The 25,836-nt window shown below is 33.9% G+C and overlaps 1 protein-coding gene across 2 annotated transcripts in view; it reads right to left on the minus strand.

The window, feature by feature from the left end:
- LOC146997769 (uncharacterized) overlaps positions 1-25,836 on the minus strand; it is a 71,838-nt gene that overhangs the window by 5,385 nt on the left and 40,617 nt on the right. Inside the window, exons 6-8 of one of the 2 annotated variants that reach the window (XM_085815863.1) lie at positions 22,214-22,291; positions 20,268-20,361; positions 642-709 (exon numbers count right to left, since the gene is read on the minus strand). In XM_085815863.1, coding sequence (XP_085671989.1) covers positions 642-709; positions 20,268-20,361; positions 22,214-22,291 — 240 coding nt within the window. The remainder of the gene's footprint in view (positions 1-641; positions 710-20,267; positions 20,362-22,213; positions 22,292-25,836) is intronic. The other variant, XM_085815864.1, reaches the window with a different exon arrangement.

Below are 25,836 nucleotides of genomic sequence, written 5' to 3' on the forward strand. Positions count from 1 at the left end.
ATTTGATGGAACTATTCAGTTTCTACTTTTTAAGCTGTAATTGGCCTACCTTACATAAAGTTTTCATTAAAAGAAGATAAAACCCATCTCATGCCATGCTTTGATTTTCATTTAGTTTCGATTTTGATCAATCTTGCAACATGATAGTTACAGAAGAAATTTCATTTCATTATCCCAGAGATTTTTCAAAAAAGTGAAATTTCATCAAGACAAAGCAACAAATCATACTTAGAAAAGTAACACTGCCTTCTTTAAAAATTTGAGACCAATTATAGGTATTGTATATACACCTTTTTAACTCATTCCTGCAAAGTCAAGTTCTTTTATGTTTCATCTATCAACCATTGTGATTTTGATGTCTTGAAAAAGCTTTTTCTAAGCATAATTCCATCATGACTGTTGGACTCCGGAAAGTAGTGGAAGAGGAATGGAAACCAAAACTCCTGGATATTTAACGAAAAGCCCTTCTGTCATGGGAATCATGATGCTGACTTACAGTCCACAATAAAGGCTATGAGACTGAACATTTAAAAAAACTCTTTAAACTTTAATTAAGCAACCCTACAATTTTTTTTGAAATGTGTAAGCATCTTCTGTACATTAATATGTTGTGAAAGATGCAAAACAAAAATTGTTATTACTTCAAAGCAGCAGATTCTTCTGGTTTCAGCCATGCTTCTAAGTCATCTGGTAATTCTAACATTTCTGGCTGAAATAAACAAATCAGTATGCAAATATTAGAAAGACTACATACTAAAGATAATTCTCTGAAGTTCACAAATATAACAATGATACTTACATTGTATGTTAAACACCAGGAAATGAAAACATGCATCAATTAAAAAAAAAACTACATGCACTGCCTATACCTATTCTACGCAATTCCCCGAGTTTTATTAAATTAGATTATAAGATAAAATTTTTCATAGTAACATCACTTCTTTTCCTTTTTCTTGTTAAGAAAGGTAAAAGAGGATTGAGTCCTTAATCTACATGAATGATGATCAAAGAAAATCAAGAACTAGGACATAAGATACAAATTTAATTTATTAGAACATTAATAAATAAAAAAAGACCTTTTGTTTTATTCACTTTTGCACATTCTTCTCAAACACATAATCATATGATGACACTAATCTTAAAATTCTTTAAAATACTTACTCTATGACTGATCCCAAAAAAGAAATCCACATACCTTAAAAATTATTTAATCATAATAAAATATTTTGTGACTGGTAACAGGGGGCAGATGGAAAAAACATAATTGAAATTACACAATAATCATTTTATTTACTGAACAAACAGTACACAAACAATACACAATATAACGATGTATAGTAAAATAAAAAGAGAAAGGAAAGAGAAGATAAGAAAAAAACTTATGTATCTCCTGTTTTAGTTGGCTGATCAATTAAATTTAATTTGCATTTTAAATGTCTTGAAAGTATAATAGGATATATATTAGATTTATATACGATATTGTTCTAATATACGTATTTTGACACAAATGGGTTCCTTCCTAAAATGGCTTTCATTTTTTGTTTCAGTGCTTCAAATTATGTTAAAGTGCCAATTTTTGTTGTAAAATTAGACAAAAAGAAAGAAAGCATTTTTTTTTTTAATTGGCAGTCAAAATTCTAGTTTCATAATAATGCTAACTAAATTTTATTTATACTTGATAACATTGTTTTTTTAATTAAACTCCTTTGCTTTCTTCTTTTATATTACAAAATTTAAGTAAACTTCAAGCATTTCTTCTAATTTATTTTTTAATTTATTCTTCTAATTATATTTTCTAATTTCTTCTAATTTATTTTAAAATACTTTTTATGAAAAAAGGCTGAATTATAATCTACGAAAATTTGCACACTTCCTAAAAGAAGATACTCTGTCAAGGACACTTCCAAAAATTATTTTTTTAACTAAAAAATTATAGAAATAAAGTACCTGCTGCTGATTAAAATTACTTCTGTTCCAAAACATATTTGAGTTTATTAAGCACCTGAGTTTAATAAATAGTGATTTACATATTCCAAACTGTAATATCAGTTTTAACCTTTTCAAGTAAATAATTAGCAATTTATTTATTAATTAATCCTAAAATCAAACTGTTTACACAAATTTTACATTCATTTGAAAATAATTATAATCATGTTTTTGATGATATTTTTGATGGAAACCACATTTTTAAAAGTTTTCAGCTGGCATTAAGAGATCTCTGTGTTGACTATGATATGCATGACTTCTAGTAGATATATCGATTACTTATCTCTTTCGAAGTGCTTGCATTTTTACAAAATTCAATTCTGTTTATCATTTACTGAACGTACTTTCTGTAATAACATCTGAAAGCTTTTATAATGCCCTAAAATTAAAGGTTGAATGTTGGAATTTGTACGTATTTTCACTTGGCATTTTGACATGTTATAAGTTACGCACACAAGCAATTTTATGATTTTCAGAACATAATATGTTTATCCCAAAAGAATGATTTTGAATGTGGAAACCTTCAAAGAAGGAATACAGAAATTGCAGTTCCATCTCCTATCAGCTGATATTTGAGGAGGAGCCCTCATTCATTTACAAACACTCTATAGGACTGCTTTTTGTTAACCTTAAAATTTGGGAATTCTGCCCCTTTGAAGTCCAGTGCAGATAAAGAACTCTTAGAACAGTGTCTTAGAGATACAGGGGCCGAGGAGTAGGGAAATTTTGGTAAAACCTCTTTTATTGAAGCACTGCATACCTGAATAACGCGATGCTTGACAATACATTAAATGGATGAACTAGGAAAAACTGTGATAGGTACGAGTACGATATTTTGCTATTGAAGAATTAGTTCTTTTGCCAATCTAAGTTTAATGAGATGCTGAGATGAGTTTAATAAATGATGGTTTTCCTACTGATTTATATGTATTTCTTTTAGTTCCCATTAGTTTCTTATTTCCTAGTTTCTAATTTGAACATATTTGGCTTTAACCAAAGAATTTAATAAGTGATGGGTACTGCTTATGTATCAAAATTGTTCTGCAATGACTTCAAAATTGGTGTAGGGTTAAAAGCAATAACAATGCCAAATCTCAGCATAATTCTACTTTGCTCCCTCAGGGTTCATAGCCACATTTTAGTTAAAAAAATAAGCACCTATAAGCACTTTTCAAGCACATTTTAAGAAAAAAAATAAGCACCTGTCTAATTACATTATACACAACTGCATAACCTTAAAAATTAGACTTGTAATTTAAAATATGAGAAATGCAATATTTATTAAGAGAGAATAAGCATTACCTTAACCATGGAAAATAATTACCCTTTTTTTTAAAAAAAATTTAAATAACAGTTCAATTTACAGAACTAGTTTATAATGAGAGTAAAAAAAAAAAAAAAACTATGCAGAACTAAACTATATTACAAGATTTAATGATGAAATTTCAGTTCAAAATAGAGAAAATAAATAATAATAAGGCATATTTATTGTATTCACTTGGAACCTAATAATAAATACAATTTATTTTTCCATTCATATTGATATTTAAATAATTTAAATCTAAATTCTGAACATTTTCTAAATTTTCATTGTATATCAGTTTTCCCTTAACAGATATTGCAAGCAAAGAAATTTAAGTAAAAAAGAGGAACATTTCTGAAATCAGAAGACAGAAATTTGCTTCATGCAGTCATCCTTTAACAGTAAAAGCTTAACTAACCCGCATACTTGGAAATTGGCGAATATTCGGACAGTCTTTTAAGTGTTCATAAACAAATCTCGGACAGAACATCAAAATTAATTATCTCTGCAAAATATCGCAAGCGTTATTGCGCAATACGTGCGACGTAATTCTTCCCTACATGATATTACGCAATTGGAATCAACAGCTGCCATTATTGGGAGAATAAAGAACTAAATAACTGGGGTGTTTTTCATTCTAATTTTCAACAGACAGCGTTAAATTTCCGGAATAGAATCATTCTTCGCTTGGGTTGGTAGACCGCAGAACTTTTAAGTCCTATTCAATCCAGATTGGAAAGTGACAAAAAAAAAAAAAAAAGAAAGAAAAAAAAGTCCGTTTCTTGTTTTGCAGCGAACTGTAACAGTTTCAATATTCGAGATTTTGCGGAGAAAGGGGAGAACCTCCCAATCTTCATACTGTATAATGTATTGGCCAAAAAAACAAAATTATTTTGACTACTCGATTACTTTACATAAGCCATTCCGAATATTATTCCTTAGAAAGCTAATCTGTGTTAAAACACAACCATTTTTGAAAGTTTACTATACTTCAGCAGTTACTGCAACTACGTTATTATAAACTTTCATACATATGCTCATAATATAAGCATAACGATCATAATAAACACGAATATGAACTGACCAAGTGGACTGAGAATGCAAATTATTAAGATCTTAATAGAAATTCAAACGTGTGTAGTATTTGGGTGGGAGGAAAAGAATGCCGAATGTACTGGAATTTTCTACTGCTTTCGCATTTCTTTGACCAATAGAACGACGGGCACCTGTCTGTACTCTTCGTGCACACCAAAGGTTATGTTAATGCAGAGAAAGGGGAAAAGCTATTTCCGGGAGTATGATTCACCATCTGACATTCCATATTAGGAAGAAAAGTTGTTTATTTAGTTTCGGCTTTGGTACCGGGAAAAACAGCGCGTTCATTAAAAAAAAAAAGCACTAAAAGCAAAAAAAAAAAAAAAAAAGCACTAAAAACAAAAAAATAAGGGCTTTAAAAAAGTAAGCACCTATAAGGGCTTTTATATTTTATTTTAAATATAAGGACTTATAAGCACTTATAAGGACCGCTACGAACCCTGTCCCTTTAGATTCTTTTCACTGACGCTTATTTTTCATCTTACTTCATTTTGAATAAAATTTAACAAACTGACTTTTACCATTATAATATTTTATATTTTTAATTTAATTAAGATAAACAAAATTCTTTCTTAATCTAAAATATATTTCCCTTCATTCTCTGCTAGTTTTTTAAGAGTTACAAGGGATTTTGTTCCACCAGGGTTTGCAGGACATCCTCATCAAGCTGAACAGATTTTTCAGGAAGATGTTCGTTTTCTAGGGAGTTTTCGGCTTGGATTATATGGAACTACCCTTGACACTGGCTCACACTTATTGTCCAACCCTCATATATTATATTAATATTCATGTAGACAACAATTATTATTGGTCATAATAACTACAACTACTTCTACTAGATAATGACTACTACTTTCACTTCACTTTTAGTTTCAATTTAGTTTCAGAAGGTTGTCATGCCATAAAATCAGTAAGGAGTTAGCGAGGACTACAAAGAATAATAAAGATGTTATATATGAAAAATATTGATTCTTGCTTTTTGATTTTTGTTATTTAAATTATTATAAAAAGAACTTAGCAAGCAACCACATACTTGGTGACCTCGGAATTATTGATAAAGATGTCAGAAAGTGAAGAACCGGCGATTAAAGAAGAAGCACGGGTAAGTGTTAAAATACCTCCCTTTTGGGCTGAAAAGCCAGAGATATGGTTTTATCAAGTAGAAGCACAGTTTTCTATTTGTGGAATAACTGCCGAGGAAACTAAATTCAACTACTTAGTATCGCAATTGGAAGCAAAATTTGTTGTAAGTTTATGGGATATTATAAGTGACAATAGCAAAACCAAATATACTGCTGCTAAAGAACGTCTCTTGAACACTTTTAAAGAAAGTGAAAATAAACGTTTACAGAGACTGCTAACAGGTATAGACTTGGGAGACAGTAAACCTAGTCAACTTTTACAAAAAATGCGAAATCTTGCTACCGATGGCATTTCGGATAAAGTTCTTAAAACACTATTTCTGCAGAAAATGCCAGATACTGTGCGTAATATTTTAATCGTTAGTAATGAAGATATCGAAAAACTAGCTCTGATGGCGGATCGTATCATCGAAATGCAACCAAAACAAGAACTATACTGTGCCAGCAGTATTGTTTCTCCAGGAACAGATGCTATTGCTGAATTACGACAACAAATTGCAGCTTTGGATAATAAATTCGAAAAACTAATGTCACAAGAAATTCTCGTTCTCGCTCAAGAAATAGCAGTCAATCATCTAATAATCGAAGTAAATCTCGGAGCCGTTATAACCCTAATGGCAAGTACTGTTATTTCCACTTTCGTTTTCGAGAAAAGTGTTTTCCTGATAGATGCAAACCCCTCTGTGCATGGAAAAACAGCTCCCCGGAAAACGAAAATCAGCAGTGGAATTAGCGGCAGACTCTGCTGCTGTAAATAAAGAAAATTGCCGTAAATTCCGCTTATTTATCACGGACAAAAAAACAGGTTTACATTTTCTGGTTGACAGTGGAGCAGAGGTAAGCCTTATTCCTTGTACTTCTAAACACAAACTTATTAGTGACTATAAATTATATGCTGCAAATAATACAGAAATTGATACTTTTGGTACAGAAGTTTTAATTCTTGATCTTGATTTATGCCGAGAATTTCAATTCCCATTTATTGTAGCAAAAATTAGTAAACCCATATTAGGTGCAGATTTTTTAAATAAGTTCAATTTATTGATTGATATAAAGCATAAAAGGCTAATTGATGGTGTGACAAACCTTGCAGTTTATGGTGACATCGCACCCATCTCTATTCATGAAACTGTAAATACAACGGGCAGCTTATGCAAATATTCTGATTTATTTGCTATGTATCCTAGTATAACAAAACCAAATTTTCTTATTTCTACTGTAAAGCATAATGTGAAACATCATATTATAACTAAAGGACAACCTGTAAGTTGTAAAGCAAGACCATTAGACTCTAAACGGTTGGAAATAGCTAAAAGAGAATTCAAATATATGCTGGACAATAACATCATTAATCTGTCCAGTTCAGAATGGGCAAGTCCCCTACATATAGTGACAAAGAAAGACGGTTCTTTCCGCCCATGTGGGGATTACAGAAGACTGAATGATTTGACTGTACCTGATCGTTATCCCATTCCTCGAATTCAAGATTTTCAACATATTTTAACTCATAAAACTATATTTTCTAAAATTGATGTCTTTAAAGCGTATTTTCACATTCCAGTAGCAGATGAAGATAAAGAAAAAACTGCTATTATCACACCTTTTGGTCTTTACCAATTCAATGTCATGAGTTTTGGTCTCAAAAATGCCCCCGCGACCTTTCAGAGGTTCATCAATGAAGTTTTTAATGGCCTAGACTTTGTGTTTCCATATCTGGATGATGTGTTGATTGCCTCTTCTTGCGAGGAAGAACATCATTTACATCTTAAAACAATTTTCCAGCGTTTAGATAAATATGGTCTCCGAATTAATATTAGCAAATCAGTTTTGGGAGTACCTGTAATAGACTTTTTGGGCTATCAAATATCTGAAGGTTCAAAACCTCTACCTGAAAAAATTAAAGCTATCACAGAATATCCGTTTCCAGAAACTATACACCAACTTCATTCCTTCTTAGGACTGATCAATTTCTATCGTAATTACATTAAAAATGCCGCAGAAACTCAAGCTCCTCTTCATGAACTTTTGAAAGGATCTACAAAAAAAGATCGACGTAAAATACTATGGACCAATGAAACCAGAAAAAGTTTTGAAAAATGTAAACAAGATATTGCTCAAGTAGCGTTGATGGCCTACCCCAATTCGGATTACCCTCTGGCACTTCTCACAGATGCATCCGATTTGGCTATTGGGTCAGTTATTCAACAAAAAGAACCCAATAGATGGAAACCTATTGCATTTTTTTCAAAAAAGCTTAATGATGCCCAGAAAAATTATAGCGCTTACGATCGCGAGCTTTTGGGTATATATTTATCCGTTAAACACTTTAAACATTTACTTGAAGGCCACGATTTTACTATTTATACGGATCATAAGCCCTTAACGTTTGCTTTTAAGCAGAATCATAACAAAGCATCTCCCAGACAACTCAGACAGTTACAATATATCTCACAATTCTCTACTAACCTACGCCATATAAGTGGTCAAAACAATGTGGTTGCAGACAATCTATCTAGAATTGAGGACATCGATTCACCTGTTGTTGATTTTGACCTGATAGCAGATGCACAAATTAATGATGGTGAACTGCAACAGTTGAAATTACATTCCAAATCATTGCATATTAAACAGCACCAATTACCATCAGGAAAACTCTTATATTGCGATACCTCTACTTCTAATATCAGAGCATTCATACCTCAAATTTTTCAGATGAAAATATTTAATGCAATTCATGGTTTAGCTCACCCTGGAATTCGAAGTACTGTAAAAGAGATTACTAAAAGATTCATTTGGCCGGATATAAAAAAAGATGTTAAACAGTGGGCTCAAACTTGTATCAATTGTCAGAAAAATAAAGTAACTAAACATACAAAATCAGAATATTCTCAATATCAAGCACCAGACGAAAGATTTAGTGTTGTGCACATTGATTTAATTGGGCCTTATTCACCTTCTAATGGATACACTTATTGTTTGACGTGTATTGATTGGTTTATCTCTTGGATGGAAGTGGTACCGTTATCAAATATCACAGCAGAAAATATAGCAAGAGCCTTTTATGAACATTGGATAACACGATTTGGTGTACCTTCTTATGTTATTACTGACAGAGGAACTCTTCATTTCGGAACTGTTTCGAAATTTGGCTTCGCTATGTGGAGTAAAATTAAACCATACAACTTCTTACCATCCTCAGAGTAATGGGAAAATTGAACGTCTACACCGTACTTTAAAAGCAGCTATTAGATGTCATAATTCTCTTCATTGGACAGAAACATTACCAACAGTTCTTATGGGTTTGCGAGCTGCTCTACATGAGGACTGTAAGTATACAATAGCTGAAATGGTTTATGGCAAAACCATTAAATCACCTGGCGAATTCTTTGAAGAATCAAACATGCCAATATCTAATGATAATTTTGAATCTTCGAAATCAGATGGCCTTTTAAAGCCCTATCAATCCAACTTCAAATGTAAACAAAAGATTTTCATCCCAAAAGATTTGTACACATGCTCGCATGTGTTTCTGCGGGTTGACAGAGTAAAAAAACCTTTGGAGCCCCCATATGAAGGACCCTTTTTGGTACTGCAAAGAACCCCGAAATATTTTCTTCTATCAATTAAAAATAAACAAGTTAGTATCTCTGTGGATAGGTTAAAACCAGCTTATGTGTTACAACCTAATGAACTTTTGTCTCCAACTTCAAAAAGTGATCATACATCTGTGCCAAGTAAGCAACTAGAACAACCTAAAAAATTAACACGATGTGGAAGACAAGTAAAACTTCCAGTTCGTTTCAATGACGTTATTGACTCTTCTTGAACTTATAACTCTTTCATATTAATTTAAAACTTAATATTATATATATATGTATATATATTTTTGTGTGTACGTGTGTGCGTGTACATAATTTCAATTTATATATTTGTATCAGTGTTATTTGTATAGATATTTGTATCTTCTCTCCCACCATGCTTTCAGAGTAACGTAACTTTGTTACTGGTAGGGGAGTGATGTAGGCAACAATTATTATTGGTCATAATAACTACAACTACTTCTACTAGATAATGACTACTACTTTCACTTCACCTTTAGTTTCAGTTTAGTTTCAGAAGGTTGTCATGCCATAAAATCAGTAAGGAGTTAGCGAGGGCTACAAAGAATAATAAAGATGTTATATATGAAAAATATTGATTCTTGCTTTTTGATTTTTGCTATTTAAATTATTATAAAAAGAACTTAGCAAGCAACCACATTCATATTAATAATTATTTAATTGGACTCATAATATATTGAACGCGCTCAATTCAATTTAGTTTAAAAAAAAAAAAAAAAAAAAAAACTGTTAAAATCGAAATGCCTCTTTACACTTGCACTAAGTGCAAGAACAAAGTCAAATTACTGTCTTTTAATAAATGATAATAAGCTAATGCAGGTAGTTTATGACATCCCACTCCATCTTTTATTTCAGTTAAAAATACTGCATTGATATAGGATGATTCAACAGACGTAACTTGAATTAAAAGAAAGTAACAGTGGAATTTTCATAAAATACATAATGATTTAAATTTTAGAAAGGACTGCTTCCAAAACTGCACGTTTTAATAAACTTCAAAAACAAAAACAAAAATATTACAGAGCAAAAACATAAAGTTTCTAATAAAAAATATTTGACAAGAATATACGTACACAGCGATATGTTTTAACTTAAAAAAACATCCACAAATTGCACAACGAAATTGCAACGAACGAATCTACAAACTACGCACACCTCGCTTTAATAAATTAACATAACAACAATAAAATTCAAAGAATACCATGTACACAGCATCCTGTTTAAACTTAAAAAAAAAATCTATGAATTGCACAATTTAGGCAACGAATGAATATATGAACTACACACACCTCGCTTTAATAAATTAACATAACAATAAATTTCAAAGAATACCATGTACACAGTGTTCTGTTTCAAGTTTAAAAAACATCTACGAATTGCACAATCTAAAAATAAACACTAATCAACAAAATAAACTAAAATAAATTTCAAAGAATTAAAAAAAAACAATAATGTCAGAAATTCATACTAAAAAACAATGCACATAACATTCTACAAAATAAGAACAAGAATAAAATAAAATGCACTTACCATGAATTAATGCTTTTTCGAATAGCAGAAATACCAATTTCATACCACCTTTATCATGTCGCCACGTAATCATTATCATATTTATATGACAGCCAGACACACTATCCAGAAAATTCATTCTATGGTTCACAAATAATCACAAATCCCTATTTCTATCATGCACAGCCACTAAAAATAATCTCCCAGACTCTCTTTCCACACCTCCAAATACCCACCGCCCCTCAACAGGATGGCCACAATGATATTCCGTTTTGCCAAACTTCAATTTAACAACTTCCATTTTATCTTTCCCCCCTATCTTCTGAGACACAGACGCGAACCAACAAACCAACGAGCTCCAGCAAAAGATTTTTCAACGTTAACAGGGTTGCCATAAAACACGCAATCGTGCCAAAACCCAGCACAGAACCCACTTCACCACATTTGGTGAAATTAGGGCGTATATCAGAGTTATACCATCTCCACTTCTATGGATCCTCAATCCCCTGGGCTAAGAAGATCCATTATCTCGATGTGATCCTCAGTAATTCTCTCACATGGACCTCGCATGTTACATCTACCTTATAGAAGTTTCGAGTTTGTAAAGCAAAACCCTTTAGTTGCTCGAAACAGTATCCTATCTATAGACAACAAGTTACTCATTTACAAATCCATATTATGTCCCATGCTCTGTTATGCCTGATCTGTACGGGCCTGTAAATCTGTCTGTAAAAAATTACAAACTGCACAAAACTGTGTACTATGCCAAATTATAGACTCCCCCTGGTACTACTCAAGCAATCCTATTCATGGGGAATTTAAAATAGAATATTCAAAGCGTATTATTGTAAAATCTCACACAGTTTCAATTAAAACCAAAAAAGTATCCAAAATTCTGAAATCAAAATATGTGACTGTAATATTTATGATCTTAATAATGCTAAACGCTCATGGCAATTCTTAATGAAAATATTGATTGTTTTTCTGTATTGTAAATTGTATGTAACATATTTCTTCTGTTGTACATATTCTCTCATACTTGTCTATTTTTATGTCAAATGTTATGATTACTCATCCAAATACCAGTGTTACTGCTCTTCACAATTGGCTCTTTAAACTTATTCCCTTTAAATTTCTGTTCATCGAAAGATTCGTGCTTTACTTCTTGTTTCTTTTTATATGTTTACCTTTCAGATCATTTGTCACCAGCTTGTATTTCTTTCTACCAGATGCTCAAAAACTTGAATCGAACTAGCCCGGAACACATATATATTTCAAAATGTTCTTCCACTTTAGTTATTAAAACTCATTGGTTATTTACGAGGCACATCTAGAAAGTAAGTTTCCCGATGTTTTCCCCTTTAAAGTAAATGCAATTAGCTGTGTCAATTGTGCATGCGTAACAGATCTATGACGTATCAATCATATGCCAGGTCCCGCCTCGTGCCAGTAGCATGGTAGCAGTGGTCCAAAATGGAAGCTCTTATTCCTTCTCCCGCCACCTGTGAGGTTCGGTGAGTGATAAAGTTCTTGACTGCACAAAGCATATAACATATATAACAATAGGGCGCTTCCTTCTTATGAAAAGAAGGAAAGGAGTTTAGGCAAAATTGCCCATTACTCTTCCGCCATTTGATCATTTAAGTTAAGGGATTTAAATGGTAACTCCCGTAAAAGGTAAATAATAAATAGATAAGATCTCAAACTGACACCAAATCTATAGTATCAGCAAAAGATCCCATCTCTAAGTTCAAGGTGTCGGCTGGATCGTAAAAACTTCCCTATTGGATGGAAAACCGATTCAATCCCTCCCAAACTACCAAACGCAATTCTTGACCAAACAAGAGTGCGATGGAGAGTCAAATAAATAAATAAATAAGGAGGGCAGAGGTGCATTCTCAAGCCGAATGGCCAGGTAGTGTATAAAGATTTGATATCATTATATTCCAAAACACAGCTATGAGAGGGAAATCCCTGTATAGTTTCTTTTCAAAAAAAAAAAAAAAAAAAAGAACTCACAGGGCGTCTCAAAGCTTGTTTCTTGTGGTTCCATATTCACCTTACCTGTAGGTGTTTAGTATACATCAGAAACCCTATTATGCCAGAGAGCCCTTTGTATAAAAGGGCTTGATCAAAGGTAATATAGGGAAACCCAAGGAATTTGTTTCTAGGGACAGAGAACACCGGACATCGTCCCAAAAAGTGAAAAGATGTTTCCTCTTCTTCTCCACAAGCTGGGCAGAGAGGAGATTCAACAAGACCACATTTGTGGAGATGCTTAGCTAGATAAGCATGTCCAGTAACAATTTGAATTACCTGGCGTAAGTTAGTTCTACTGAGGTGTATGAGTTTACCTGAAAAGTTAAGTGTACTGAGCACCAATTTAGAATGAGCACAGTCTGGAAGTTTAGACCATATATCATCATGTTTGTTCTTTATCCAGCTTCTTACTTCTTTTTTAACCATTTGATATGAAGCTGGGTAAAATGGTTCTGGGCCAGACATGGGGAGTTGCGAAGCATCTTTAGCTACTTTATCAGCTAGTTCATTTCCAGCAAAATCACAATGACCTGGGACCCAGACTAAACTAATGGTATTATGGGCCTGAGCCAGAGAATTGAGATCTTGAGTACAGTTCAAAACACAGTTTTGTAACTTGACACGATTAGCCAGGGCAAGGATGGCTGATTGGCTGTCAGAGAGAATATATATATACTTATTAACTGTATTTTTAGCTAAGAGCTCCTTGGCGACCATATTGATCGCCAGAACCTCGGCTTGGAAAACAGTTGTAAATTTACCAAGGTATAGATGAAATCTAATGAAATCTTCTTCAGATCCCTTGGTCCTTATAATAGCTCCAGCTCCAGTGAAGTTGGATTTTGATCCATCTGTGTAACATTCAATTGAGCCTGTTGGAATTAGGTCAATTAGAGATTCTATCTCATTCCTTTTTGGTATATGAGTTGAAAATAGTTTATCTGGAACTATTGTTTTAGTAATTGCATCTTTGGGCATATAGATTATAGGGATCTCATTGCCCAAGTCCAGGCATATGTCAATGTGGCTTTTCAGGTGGCTTTTATGACCAAAACCTGTCCTTTGGCACCATGTGCCATTTTTATTCAATCTATACATGGCTTTAATTGCTTCTCTGCTCAAGAATAATTTCAAGGGTGGAATTTGCAGTAAAAATTCTAATGCAGCAGTAGGGGTACTATTTAAAGCCCCACTAATGCTTAGGCAAGCAAGTCTTTGTACCTTTTGTAAAATGTTTAAATACGAGCTTTTGTTAATAACATTAATCCAGACCACGCATCCGTAAGAAAGCATTGGCCGGACAATGGCAGTATAAATCCATAGAGTAGATTTTGGGTTAAGGCCCCATTGTTTACCAACGATTCGCCTACAAAGTACTAGAACATTTGTGGCTGTTTGTGCCTTTTCTTTTATATGGGTGATCCATGTAAGTTTACTATCCAGGTAACATCCTAGGTATTTAACGCATTCCTTACGCCTAATAATCTGGTGACCCAGATATAAATCTGCCAGTTTCCATTTCCTTCTCCACATGAAAACTATGACCTCAGATTTTTCAGCAGAGAAAGAAAGGCCATTTGTATCACCCCAGTGTGAAACTTTATTTAAGATCTGCTGAGCTTGATTATGTAGGGTTCCGATATCGAAACCCTGTAATAACACAATAAGGTCATCTGCATAAGCCTGTGACATGCCAGGTTCCTCCCGTAGAAGTACTAAGAGTGAGTCGAAAACCAGGTTCCACAGGAACGGAGAAAGAATACCACCCTGCGGACACCCTTTAGTAATATCTCTCTTTACTTCATAGTCAGCGAGACTAACACAGATATTCCTGTTTTTAATCATGAAGATGACCCATCTAGTTATCATAGGGTGAATATGACTTCCAGTAAGGGCCTTATGTATTTTCTCGAAACCGATGTTATCAAAGGCTCCTACAATATCCAGTAGAATCCCAATGGCAAAGTGTCCGTCTATAATTGTCTTTTCTATTCTCCACACGAGTTGGTGTAAGGCCGACTCAGTGGAGAAGCCAGGCCTAAAACCATGTTGGTCTAAGCCAAAGATATGTTTCAGATTATTATCTGACTGGAGGTGCCAGAAAATCAATCGCTCCAACAGCTTAAGCTGGAAGGATGTTAGCGTGATCATTCTAAAAGAGTTTGGTTTCTCATATGTATCTTTTCCTGGTTTAGGAAGAAACACACCTCGTGAAGTTCTCCAGACCTTAGGAACATATCCTAAAATCAAACTGGACCTGATATGTCCACGAGAATGTGACCAAAAATATCCCAGCCTTTCTGAAGCAGAATTGGGTAAATGCCATCGTTCCCTGGAGATTTAAAGGGAAGAAATACATCAAGGGCCGCTTTAGCCTTTTCAAAATTCACAATTGTCTTAGCAAAATCCAGATCTAATGGATTATGAAGTAGTTCCAATGGATTTTCCTGGGGGTCAGAGGTGACACTTCTGTCCCCCAGATGAAAATTCAACATGGTCGAAAGTGTATCCAAAGGGTTTATAGTATAACTGCCATCAGGTCGCATAACCGATGAGAGTTGAGACTCCTGAGATCTTTTAAGAATCTTATGTACTCTGGCAGTCTCATGGTAGGACAGAATATCTGTGCAGAACGATCTCCATGAGTTGTATTTAGTTTTCCTGATTTCACTTTTAAATTTCCTTTGTAGAATTTTGAAGTTAGACCAGTTAACTTCAGATTTATTTCTGACAGCTTTCCTGTGCGCTCTCCGAACCTCTAGGCGGAGGCTTTCAAGCTCCTTGGTCCACCAAACTCTCTTGCTAGGAGAGTACTTCCTTCGTTTGAGAGGGCATGATGCATGATAAGATTCAATAATGATATTTGTCAAGTTGTTTGCTTGAATATCAAGCTCCTCGACTGTACAATTATTATCTAAAACCTGAAGGTTAATAACATTAGAAACCAGGAAATCCTTATAAAGGTCCCAATTTGTGTTTTTAATGTTTCTGAAATATTCAACTGGAATTTCATCTCTAATACAAAATTGTATAAGGCGATGGTCAGGAAGTGAGGGATTGTCACTTACATGCCAATTCTCAATAAGGTTATAAATATCAGATGAAGTTAATGTGAGGTCAATGACTTCTTCACTTCTTCTGTTAACAAAGGTGGGGCGATTTCCCCTATTTACCCAAGTTAGGTTGGTATTCATTATAAATTCCATGAGTTTTTCTCCTCTAGGATTAGTATCAGAACTGCCCCATGACAGGTGGTGAGCGTTAACATCACCACCAATAACCATAGGAATATTGTTTATTTCACAGAAGCTCACAAGATCTATAAATTCTTGCGGAATGTTAAGGTCATAAGCCATGTAAACTGAGCAAAAACAAATGTTTCCTCTCAGTGAACTGTTTATGTCCTTAATTACAATAGCAGTTAAGTCCTCTGATGTAAATTGGGATAATTTCATAGCCTTTATATTTTTAGAAATGTAAATGCTAGTTCTAGGTCTTTTATCAGGTCCCTCTGTCGAAAAGAAGTGCACGTTCATGGGCCTACCAAGGATTTTACCCTTGTACACCCAAGATTCTTGAATTAATGCAACAAAAGTGTCTTGCTTACCTAATTGAGCAGCTAAATTATATGAAGCTGCTATGCTATGTTGCAAGTTTAACTGACTAACCTTAACCATTAAAACAGGTTAAATGAAAGAAAAGAACTTACCCTGAAGGATTTTAGGAGAGACTTAGTTAAAAGCCGCATCCTTAGCATACTACTTCAAAGGAAGTAGTGACAAGGGAGACCTATTCAGGTGTCTTCTCCAGAGCCTCCAAAGAAAGCTCTGGTTCAGACTCCTTTTCGGTCTCCCTTTCTTCCGTCAACTGTTTCTTTGGAGGATCCCTGGGCGAAGGAATTGATTTCTCCTGTTGCCTTGGTTCCTTCAACTGTACACAGCCACGGGCACCACAAAAAAGTTTGAAATTCTGGGCCTCCAGATAATCCATAAGTTCATGTTCTACTCCCAGCACCAAGGTATTACCTCCTCCAGGGATAACTGCCTTGATGGCGATCTTCTTAACATCAAAGCCCTTGTTGCAGGCATCAAGGAGCTTGATGTTATCTTTTGGTGACCTGTTTCCAGGAAACCAAGCGAAAAACCTCTTCATGGGGGTCTGTCTCCGGGAGCCATGGCATGATAACCTGGATGGTTTTCTTCAGGGCCGGGTACTGCACAAAGCTTTGTTCCAACTGAAATTCATCGTCAGGTCTATGGGCCAAACATCATGAGTAAGCAGATGGTGCGTCGCTGGTGTAGGCAGTTTTCGTAAGGTCATCAAAGTGTCCATGATGAAGAGCACAGTGGGTGACCGTTCCTCATCAATGATCTTGTTTAGCTTGTGCAGCAGCGCATGATGGAGAACCGTCACTTCACGATTGCGGAGCTGAGCAGCCATTTTCCACAGATATTGCAATCCTTGTTGCATGAGATTGTCACTAAGCACCTGCTGTTCAAAATATTGTGTGCCAAGTGGGTGCCAAAAAACATGACACCTGAACACAAAATTGAACGCTTAGGAGCAGCACTAACATTTTTGCAACAGTATCACAATGACGGCAACAAGTTCCTTGACAGGATCATCACGGGCGATGAGACTTAGATTTCGCACTTCACACCAGAAACCAAGCAGCAGTCAATGCATTGGCGACATAGTGGATCTCCGGTCAGGATGAAATTCAAACAGATGCTGTTGGTACGGAAAGTGATGCGCACTGTGTTCTGGGACAAGAAGGCCATTCTGCTCATTGAGTTCTTTCCACGTGGTGAAACAGTAAATGCTGACCTTTACTGTGAAACACTGCGGAAATTGCGATGACATGCCATTCAAAACAAGAGACAAGAAATGCTTACTGCAAGTGTTGTGCTCCTCCATGACAATGCTTGTCCACATACGGCTTAACGCACAGCAGCTGTTTTGACGGAATTTGGTTGGGAGTTGTTTGATCATCCACCCTACAGCCCTGATATTGCTCGCAGCGATTTTAACGTTTTCTTGCACCTTAAGAAATTTCTGTCTTCCGGTGAACGTTTTGGCAACGATGAAAAGCTGAAGACATCTGTCACACACAATTCATTCACAGGCGGCAGAGTTCTATGACAGAGGGGTACAAAAGTTGATCCAACGATACAACAAGTGTCTCAATTCTGGTGGTGGCTATGTTGAAAAATAGCTGAAATATTGCTGTACTTGTTGCCAATAAATATGTTCTTGAAAGTGTGAGTTCTTTTTTTTTTTTTTTCAGGGGGGGAGACTTACTTTTCTGGATGTCCTACTACTTTACGCTTTAACAATTATGCAATTTTTTTTCAAATTTTCTCTATTATAAATGTGACTTTGTGCATCAATTAGGAAAAACTTAATTTTATTCAATAAGGGGGGTAAGGCCTTCGGCTCAGGTAACCTGGTGTGTACACCATTAGCCAGTGAGATAGTGCAAACAATACTACTCATGACTATATTCTCTAACGAGTGCTGCAGGAATCAAATGTTCCAAATTTGGACGGAGATGGCTTATTAAAGTAAGTGTAGTTTATTATTTACTTATTTATTTTTTGTTTCAATATCAACTTATTATATTGTCGGCCAAATTAGAGCAAGTGCATATCTGCATTATGATAGTGTGATAAAATAAAAAAAGTCAATTTATTTGATGGAAGGTGAATTTCCTTCAAAAAAATGTTATGGTCTGCCTATTTAGGAAGCAAGGAGTTACCTCAATTAAACCCTGTACTGAAAACCAACCTGTCTGATGTGACTTTACATCACATCAAACAGATTGTTTGATATTTCTGAAAATTTCAGAGCAGGGAAACATGGCCACTCTTTGTTACAATTTTGTCTATATTTTTTAATACATTTTTTGCTATTTGAAAGCAACATGTTACATATATTTATCACAACAGTTTTAATAAAAAATACACCAAAATCATAAACACATGATTGCAGTTGCAACAGGGAAAAATCTGCTTTAGCTCTCTGTTCAGCATAATTTTGGAAATTATTGATTAGGTGCATTTTTGCAAAGAAACTTATTTCCCAAATATTTCCTAATGGGTTAAAACTACAAGAGATACAGCATAGAAACAAGCATTAAATAGTGGTATATTAAAAGAAATAAAGATTTTTTATTTACCTCAATTTTCCAATGCATTGTATTCCAATGGTAAATACAGCCTGATGGTTCCCAAAAATAACAAATACATAACAAATTCAATCCTTCACCTCCCAAATTAATGGCTCATAATCTTTAGAATATCACAATACTCAAATGACTGGTTAAACCATGAGCATTTCCTCCTACAAACATAATACATATTCGTACTGCCTTGCTTTCAGCAACTCTATTCAAATCTGTCAATTTAAATACATGCTGCTTACATTTTTGGAACATTTTAAATGCAATCAAAGTCATTTTTGTTATCAGTTTAACACAGCTTTCTTCCTTTACAACTCTAAAATTTTAAAAAAGTGGTTGTGCATTCACTTACCTCTTTCACAGTCATAGCCTTTTCCATACCAGGATTTAGTATTTAGAATATCCACAGAAAATATAAAAAGGATAACTGCTCTCTATGAAATTCCAAATGCAAGCTGCAAAACTATTTTAAATATATTTCCAGCCAGATGGTCAAAAACCTTTCAATCATTTAATCAGCATTGCACTCACATTCTGAACCATTCCCTTCCCAAATGGTGACAAACTTGTTAATCATTAATCAAACTCAAAGAAATATATGCACACATGCAAGTTAGCTTGCTTTTGAATATAAAGATTACCAATTTTGCTATGCTTATTGCCCAGAAAAGAATTTTGTCATCAAGTTTGTAATTTTCCATAGCAATTTTTGTCACACTTGTAGTTCTGTAAGAGGATATAAATCAGTAATAATTATAGAAAATTCATAATAGTTGGCATGTCCTGTCAAACATTTTCGGCAACAAATACTATTATGTACTACCATTTTCAGATATAACAACAAGGGAAGAAAAACATAGCACTATATCTGAAATGGTGGATATTTTGCAATCAAATTGTATTACAGGCCATTTGCTCTGTAATGAATCAGCAACTTCTTTGTTTTATCCATTATTTAACTTATCATCCTCATTTAACAAATAAGTGTTGTGTAACATCTAATAAATTTACATATGATGCTCAAGAATTCTACTTTTAAAGTAAACCTTTCGGAATAAAATTTTTCATACTCATAAACGTAAGTTTAATCCTGGCCCCTCCTCCATAGTTCTGCTCTTGGAATGTTAATTAAATAAAGTGGTTTGGAAATCCAGGAAGAGGGTCAAGATATCACTATTAATAACAATTTGAAATAAAATAAAAATAGCAAATATCTTTTATGCTATATATTTATCTCCAAAAATGTGACTCAGAAGATAATGTATTAAATTCAAAGCATTAATTTAGTTTCATTGTATTTTTTTAAAGAGATAAGCTGTCACATAGACTAAAATAAGACTTTTGAATGCAAGCCATATTACATAACATTGGAAATAAAAAAAGTGTTTTACCCATTTCCAAGCTCCTCTTTTCAATTTTTCACACCAAGGATGCAATTTTCGATACAAATCGAACAACTGTATTAAAAGAGCTTTAAACATGATGCTGAAATAAATAAATTATAAACACTGAAAACCAGTAGTTTACAAAATACAGCACAAAGTCCGAAATCCGGACGTCCATTATCCAGAATAATCTAAAATCCGAACCTCAAAAACATTTTTCTTGTAGGCATTCGCATTTGATTCCCCCCTCCACACATAGTAAAACATCTGGAGACCCTGATTCTTAATTTCACTTCAACACTAAATAAAATACCTTGTTATTGAAGAAACAATCAATCATTTTAGCATAAATTTGTATGGTCAGTAATTTAGCTCTGTTGCTGCATATTTGCTTGGCACACATATCAAACCAAAACATTCCACATAAATACATTGTTGATCTGATGCCAACCTGGTGAATCATTATTTATTATACTTTCCTTCCATCAACATGTTTATCAAAACATGACAACTTGAGTAATGACTCATGTAGAAATGCCTAAACAATTTTATTATGTTAGTAATTGAATAATAAAGGAGTATTGTAACCTCTTATGTTGACATTACCTTGGCGATGATTACAGATTTAAGTTAAATGCACTAAAAAATGTTGACAAGGAAAAATTTACCAAATTCCATATACTAAAAATAGATTTTGTTGATGATACTCATCGACCTAAAGATTAAATTTAGGGCTATTTGAATTAAGAATAACCAATTTGTTATTCACATAAACCCAGAACCAGCGTCAAGGCTCGTATGGCCACACCAAGTCATAGAATTTAGGACCCACAGAGACTGCATCAGGCAGTAAGATATCTAGCACTGGCATTCAATAAGGCTTAAGTATATGAAGGAATTTATTTATTCAGAACTCTGATAAGCCTTAAGCATGTGCAAGAAATAAACATAAGTATAATAAATAACTAAACTAATACAATTCAGGCTTGATTATCTCAGTGCGCGATAGAAGGAAGATAAAATTTAACGGAACAACTTGTCGTTAGTCGCCATGCTCATGATGATAGTCAAATATGAATAATGAAGGATAGCTAAATTTGATGATGATAGCTGCGAATTTTAAAGGTTTTTGGATATCACAAAAAATGTGAAATTTTCCAATCAACAGATTTCGTAAAGGAATGTGGAGAAGTGGTATTAAATGAAAATGATATAAAAGACATTTTTCATTGTGATGACAATGCTTCTCAATCATCAATCAATTAATGAATGGTGAAATCTGTAGTATGGTTCTAGATCCAGAAAATACCACTACCGATAGTGAAGAAGTGACAGAGAATTTACTGAAAACGAGAAAATTTCTACTGACAAGTTAGATGGAATTCTTGAAACAGCAGTTACAGGACTTCAAAAATGTAACTAAACAAGAGATTATGTCTGTCTACAGAATTAACGAGAAAGTATTAGCACAAAAAAACGAAGAAACTTAAACAACTTACATTGAAAAAAATGTTTAATAAGGTAAACAAATAAATATTAAGCTTTTTTTTTTTTTTTTTTTTTTTTGTATATTTTGATACCCTTTAGATCATAAATACTTTATTATTTCATTAATCACAATTTCATATTTTTAATTTTACAATTTCTACATGCCATCTTACTATATGTAAACTGATGATCTAATATCCAGGATAATCCCAAATCCGGAATCGCCGAAGTCCCAACAAGTCCGGATTTCGAACTTTGTACTGTAGTATGAAAATGAAATTTTAATGTGCTTTAAATTCATAATGATTAAGATTCACAAAATACTCTTGTAAATAATTAATATTTCATAACAAATTGCATTCTGTCACTCAAAACATTTATCAATAAAATATAAAATACACTTGCATAAATCAACACAGAAATTAGAGTTTCATTCATTTTCTAAAGTTAGAAATATTACTTACTGGACTCTTGCAGTTACAGATGCTGCCATGATTAAAGTCAATATGATATGACCAATTCTAAGTCTCTGTAGTAAATAACTAATGAGAAATTAAGGAATTTACTAACCAATGTAAATAAAAGTTATATATTTTTAAGCATACCAGTAAATGGATTCCATATGTGATATTATATAGCATGGATGTGCAAATTTATTAAAAATCGGAGCTTTAGGTTTCAAAAGTCCTAACAAAAGACATTCCAAGTGACACAATTGCATATTAACATCATTTCAAGAGTCCCAAAACATGTTCATGATGAAAAGAAATATACGACCGGGCTTCCAAAAACAACTTAAAATTTTTAAAAATTCTAATGTTGACCATTTTGATTTGAACAAAAAAATAAAAGGAAACATCTAAGAAATTTGATTTGAACAAAGAAAAGAAAAAGAAACATCTAAGAAAATAAAAACCTCTCAAAATTAGGAAAACAACAGAAACAGTAGAAGAGATATGTTAACCATCAACACCACCAAATAAACCATAACAGTTTCATGAAACAGCCAAAAACATTTAAGAAAACACAAAATCAAGCACAGAACTCAAAGAAAGGGATAGGTAAAAGAATATGGCTATAATATCTCAGTTTTATTCAGCAAATTACATACCCACATTCTACTTATCACATACAAAATTCCACATCATGATTGTATCCTTATATTTTTATTAATTTCTCTTTTAACTGAAATTTCCGTGCTCAATGTCAGTTTTAATATCAATATATTTCACACTAAGCAGTCAGAAAAACAATTTTTTCTTAGTTATATAAATCCTTGAAATTATTATAGAAAATTTTGGCCTGCAAATTACACACTTTTTGGATGACTTCTGACATGTTTGGAAAACCCCTATTTACATAAAAAGAAAATTACACAATTGTTGTAGAATTTGGATCACTTATCCACTTGTTTAGATAATGTACAGTACAGTTAATGAAACGCATTCAATATACATTACATAGTGTAACGAAGCTTTACAGAAAAATAAGATTACAAGGGCAAGTATATTTAAAACTGAGTAAATGGCTATCTCACTAAATCAGCGAGATATTGCCAAACTAGCAATGGTTTTGGCAATTAGTTTTTGCCACCAAATTTTGCAAGAAATTGCCAAAAGTCACCCAAATTTGGCTACCATTCTGAGATGTTTTGATCTGGTCCATGTATAACTGTAATTGGTACTGTAACTGATTCCTATATGTAACCGGATCCAGCTCTTAGGTGTAACTTTAACTATATATGCCTTCCAGTAATTTTGAGAAATGGAAGGAATGAAGAATCTCATGGGGTGGAAACTGCTTGGCAGCTGGAGTAAAACTGTATAAGATGAGGGAGAGCATCTACTCTCAGTTTTTCAGTTCAGAGTCAACTTTGGAGTATTGAGATATCTCTGTGTGAGCTTCACTCTTTAGAGGTGCTTTGTATTTAACATTCTTAGCAGTTTGAAGTGAACTATTGATGGTGCTGTGCTTAAAGATATCCATAATTACAGCTAGAAAAAATCTCGATACTTTAAAATTTCTAGCCATGTTGTCTCATCCCTCTCTAAAGCTACAAATATATGATGGTAGCACTTCCCAGCAAGTGTACAAGAATCAATCTTCCATAGTGACAGAAGAAAATAGATGGGATTCCTAAGCTAAGGCTGCCACCTTGCTGCTTCTCTGAGAGCAGATGCAGGAGATATAATCCAAACTCAAAGGCTCAAAGGCTAGGCATATAAGTTTTATTCAGTGCATTGGAGCTATGCTTCAGGAAGAAGTGTTTAGAAGACTACAGCAGGCTTTAGTTAAAATCTCGCCAACTGATGTCCACAGAAACACTCCAAGAGCTTGCTATGTATGTTGAAAGTCTATCTCATCTCATCTTTTTGGATTGCACGTCAGAAACACGAGAAATCATGTCCCTACCACACTTTAGCAATGGTATCTGGGATCATGAAATACAGAAAGTCTTTCAAATGGTGGATATGAAATATCTAAAAAGTATTTTAATGTATGACATGAAATTCAAGGCAGCCCAGCAAGGAACATGTAGAGACCACCATCCAGTAACAATGGAGGTGAAGGCCATATATGACAGAACTGCAGAATATCCAAGGCACTAAGACCACTATTAGTGGAAATCTCATGGGGTGGAGGTTGCCAGATATTGAGAAGCCACATTTTAAAACCCTTCAGATTTCTGCAATGAGTGGCGGTAAAGACATTTCATCATGGGTCATATAAATGATGTTTTCTGCAATATTGCTATTGATACAATATTATCATCAGCTGAAAAAAATTTGCCTAAAGTTACTATCATCCAAAAAGATTCTGCTCAACAACTGGAAGTTAAACTCATCTGGACACCTCCCTCCATTACCCTCCGGACTTTGCCCAGAGATAAAATCAACGTCGATTGAAAATTAAATATCACGTTTGAAAGTGCTGCCTACCATCACACAATATACGTAGCAAATATTACACACCCTTACACACTCTGATTAAACTTTCCAAAAAATATAATTTTTACTTGGACTTTTTTAATTTTGGAGGGCCCCCCCCCAAGAAAGTGGAGGCCCTAAGCTATTATACATAAATCCTGCACTGCTCTGAGGACATAACCCTGTTTCAAATTCAAGATTGAGTTAAACAGTAGTTCAAGCACCAAATAATAGCTTAAGAGGATATCACAGTACCAGCAAGAATGGAATTTTTATTTCCTGGATTCATAGTGAAAACAGTTTACGGTATGGCATATTGGAATATCCAAAGAACTGTAACAGCCTGAAAGGAGTACTAACACCCTCTGCACCTACTACAGGAGATTTGTAAAGGACTTTTCTTTTATCACAAGACCTCTTGACAAGCTAACAGAGAGCAAGCAACAGCTTTTGTGGACAAAAAATATGAGGATGCATTTAACAACCTGAAGATGGCTTTAATATCTGTGACAATCCTGGCATATTCTCAGCTCACCAAACCACTTATCCTCAACATGGATGCAAGGAATGAGAGTGTTGGTGCTGATTAATCCCCTGAAATAAATGGTCAAGAACATGTTGTGTCATACTGGAACAAGTGTCAATCTGAATTGCAGAGAAACTAGTGGGTCACCATGAAAGAGTTGCTCGCCATAGTTAAAGCCAAAGAACATTTCCACCATCACATCTATGCAGAAAATTCCTGTTCCATGCAGATCATGCACCATTGACCTATCTCTTAAATTTTAAAAATTGCGAAGGCCAAACAGATGGATCCAGGAATATGAAACCACTATCTATCATCGGAAGGAATCATCACATGAAAACATTGATGCTCTGTCTAGAAGACCCTACCCAGAAAGCTGTCGATATTGTTCTAGGGTCTAAGCTAGGGTTTGGTAAAGCTCGATGATTTGAAGCTCGGTTAAGCTCGAGCTTGAGCTTCATTGTTTTTTCGGGCTTTCAAGCATTTGCAGTTGACATACTTACATTATCAAAAGACTTATAATTAAAATAATATTTTTTAGAAATTTAAAAGAAACTTTTTCTTTACTTATCCATTTATTTATGCATTTATATTAATGAAAAAATATTTTAAAACACCAGTGCATGTAGTGATA

This window comes from Stegodyphus dumicola, chromosome 4, assembly GCF_044657685.1.
Source record: "Stegodyphus dumicola isolate Sdum_Otavi_A_Nest chromosome 4, ASM4465768v1".
In the NCBI taxonomy this organism is placed as follows: Eukaryota; Metazoa; Arthropoda; class Arachnida; order Araneae; family Eresidae; genus Stegodyphus; species Stegodyphus dumicola.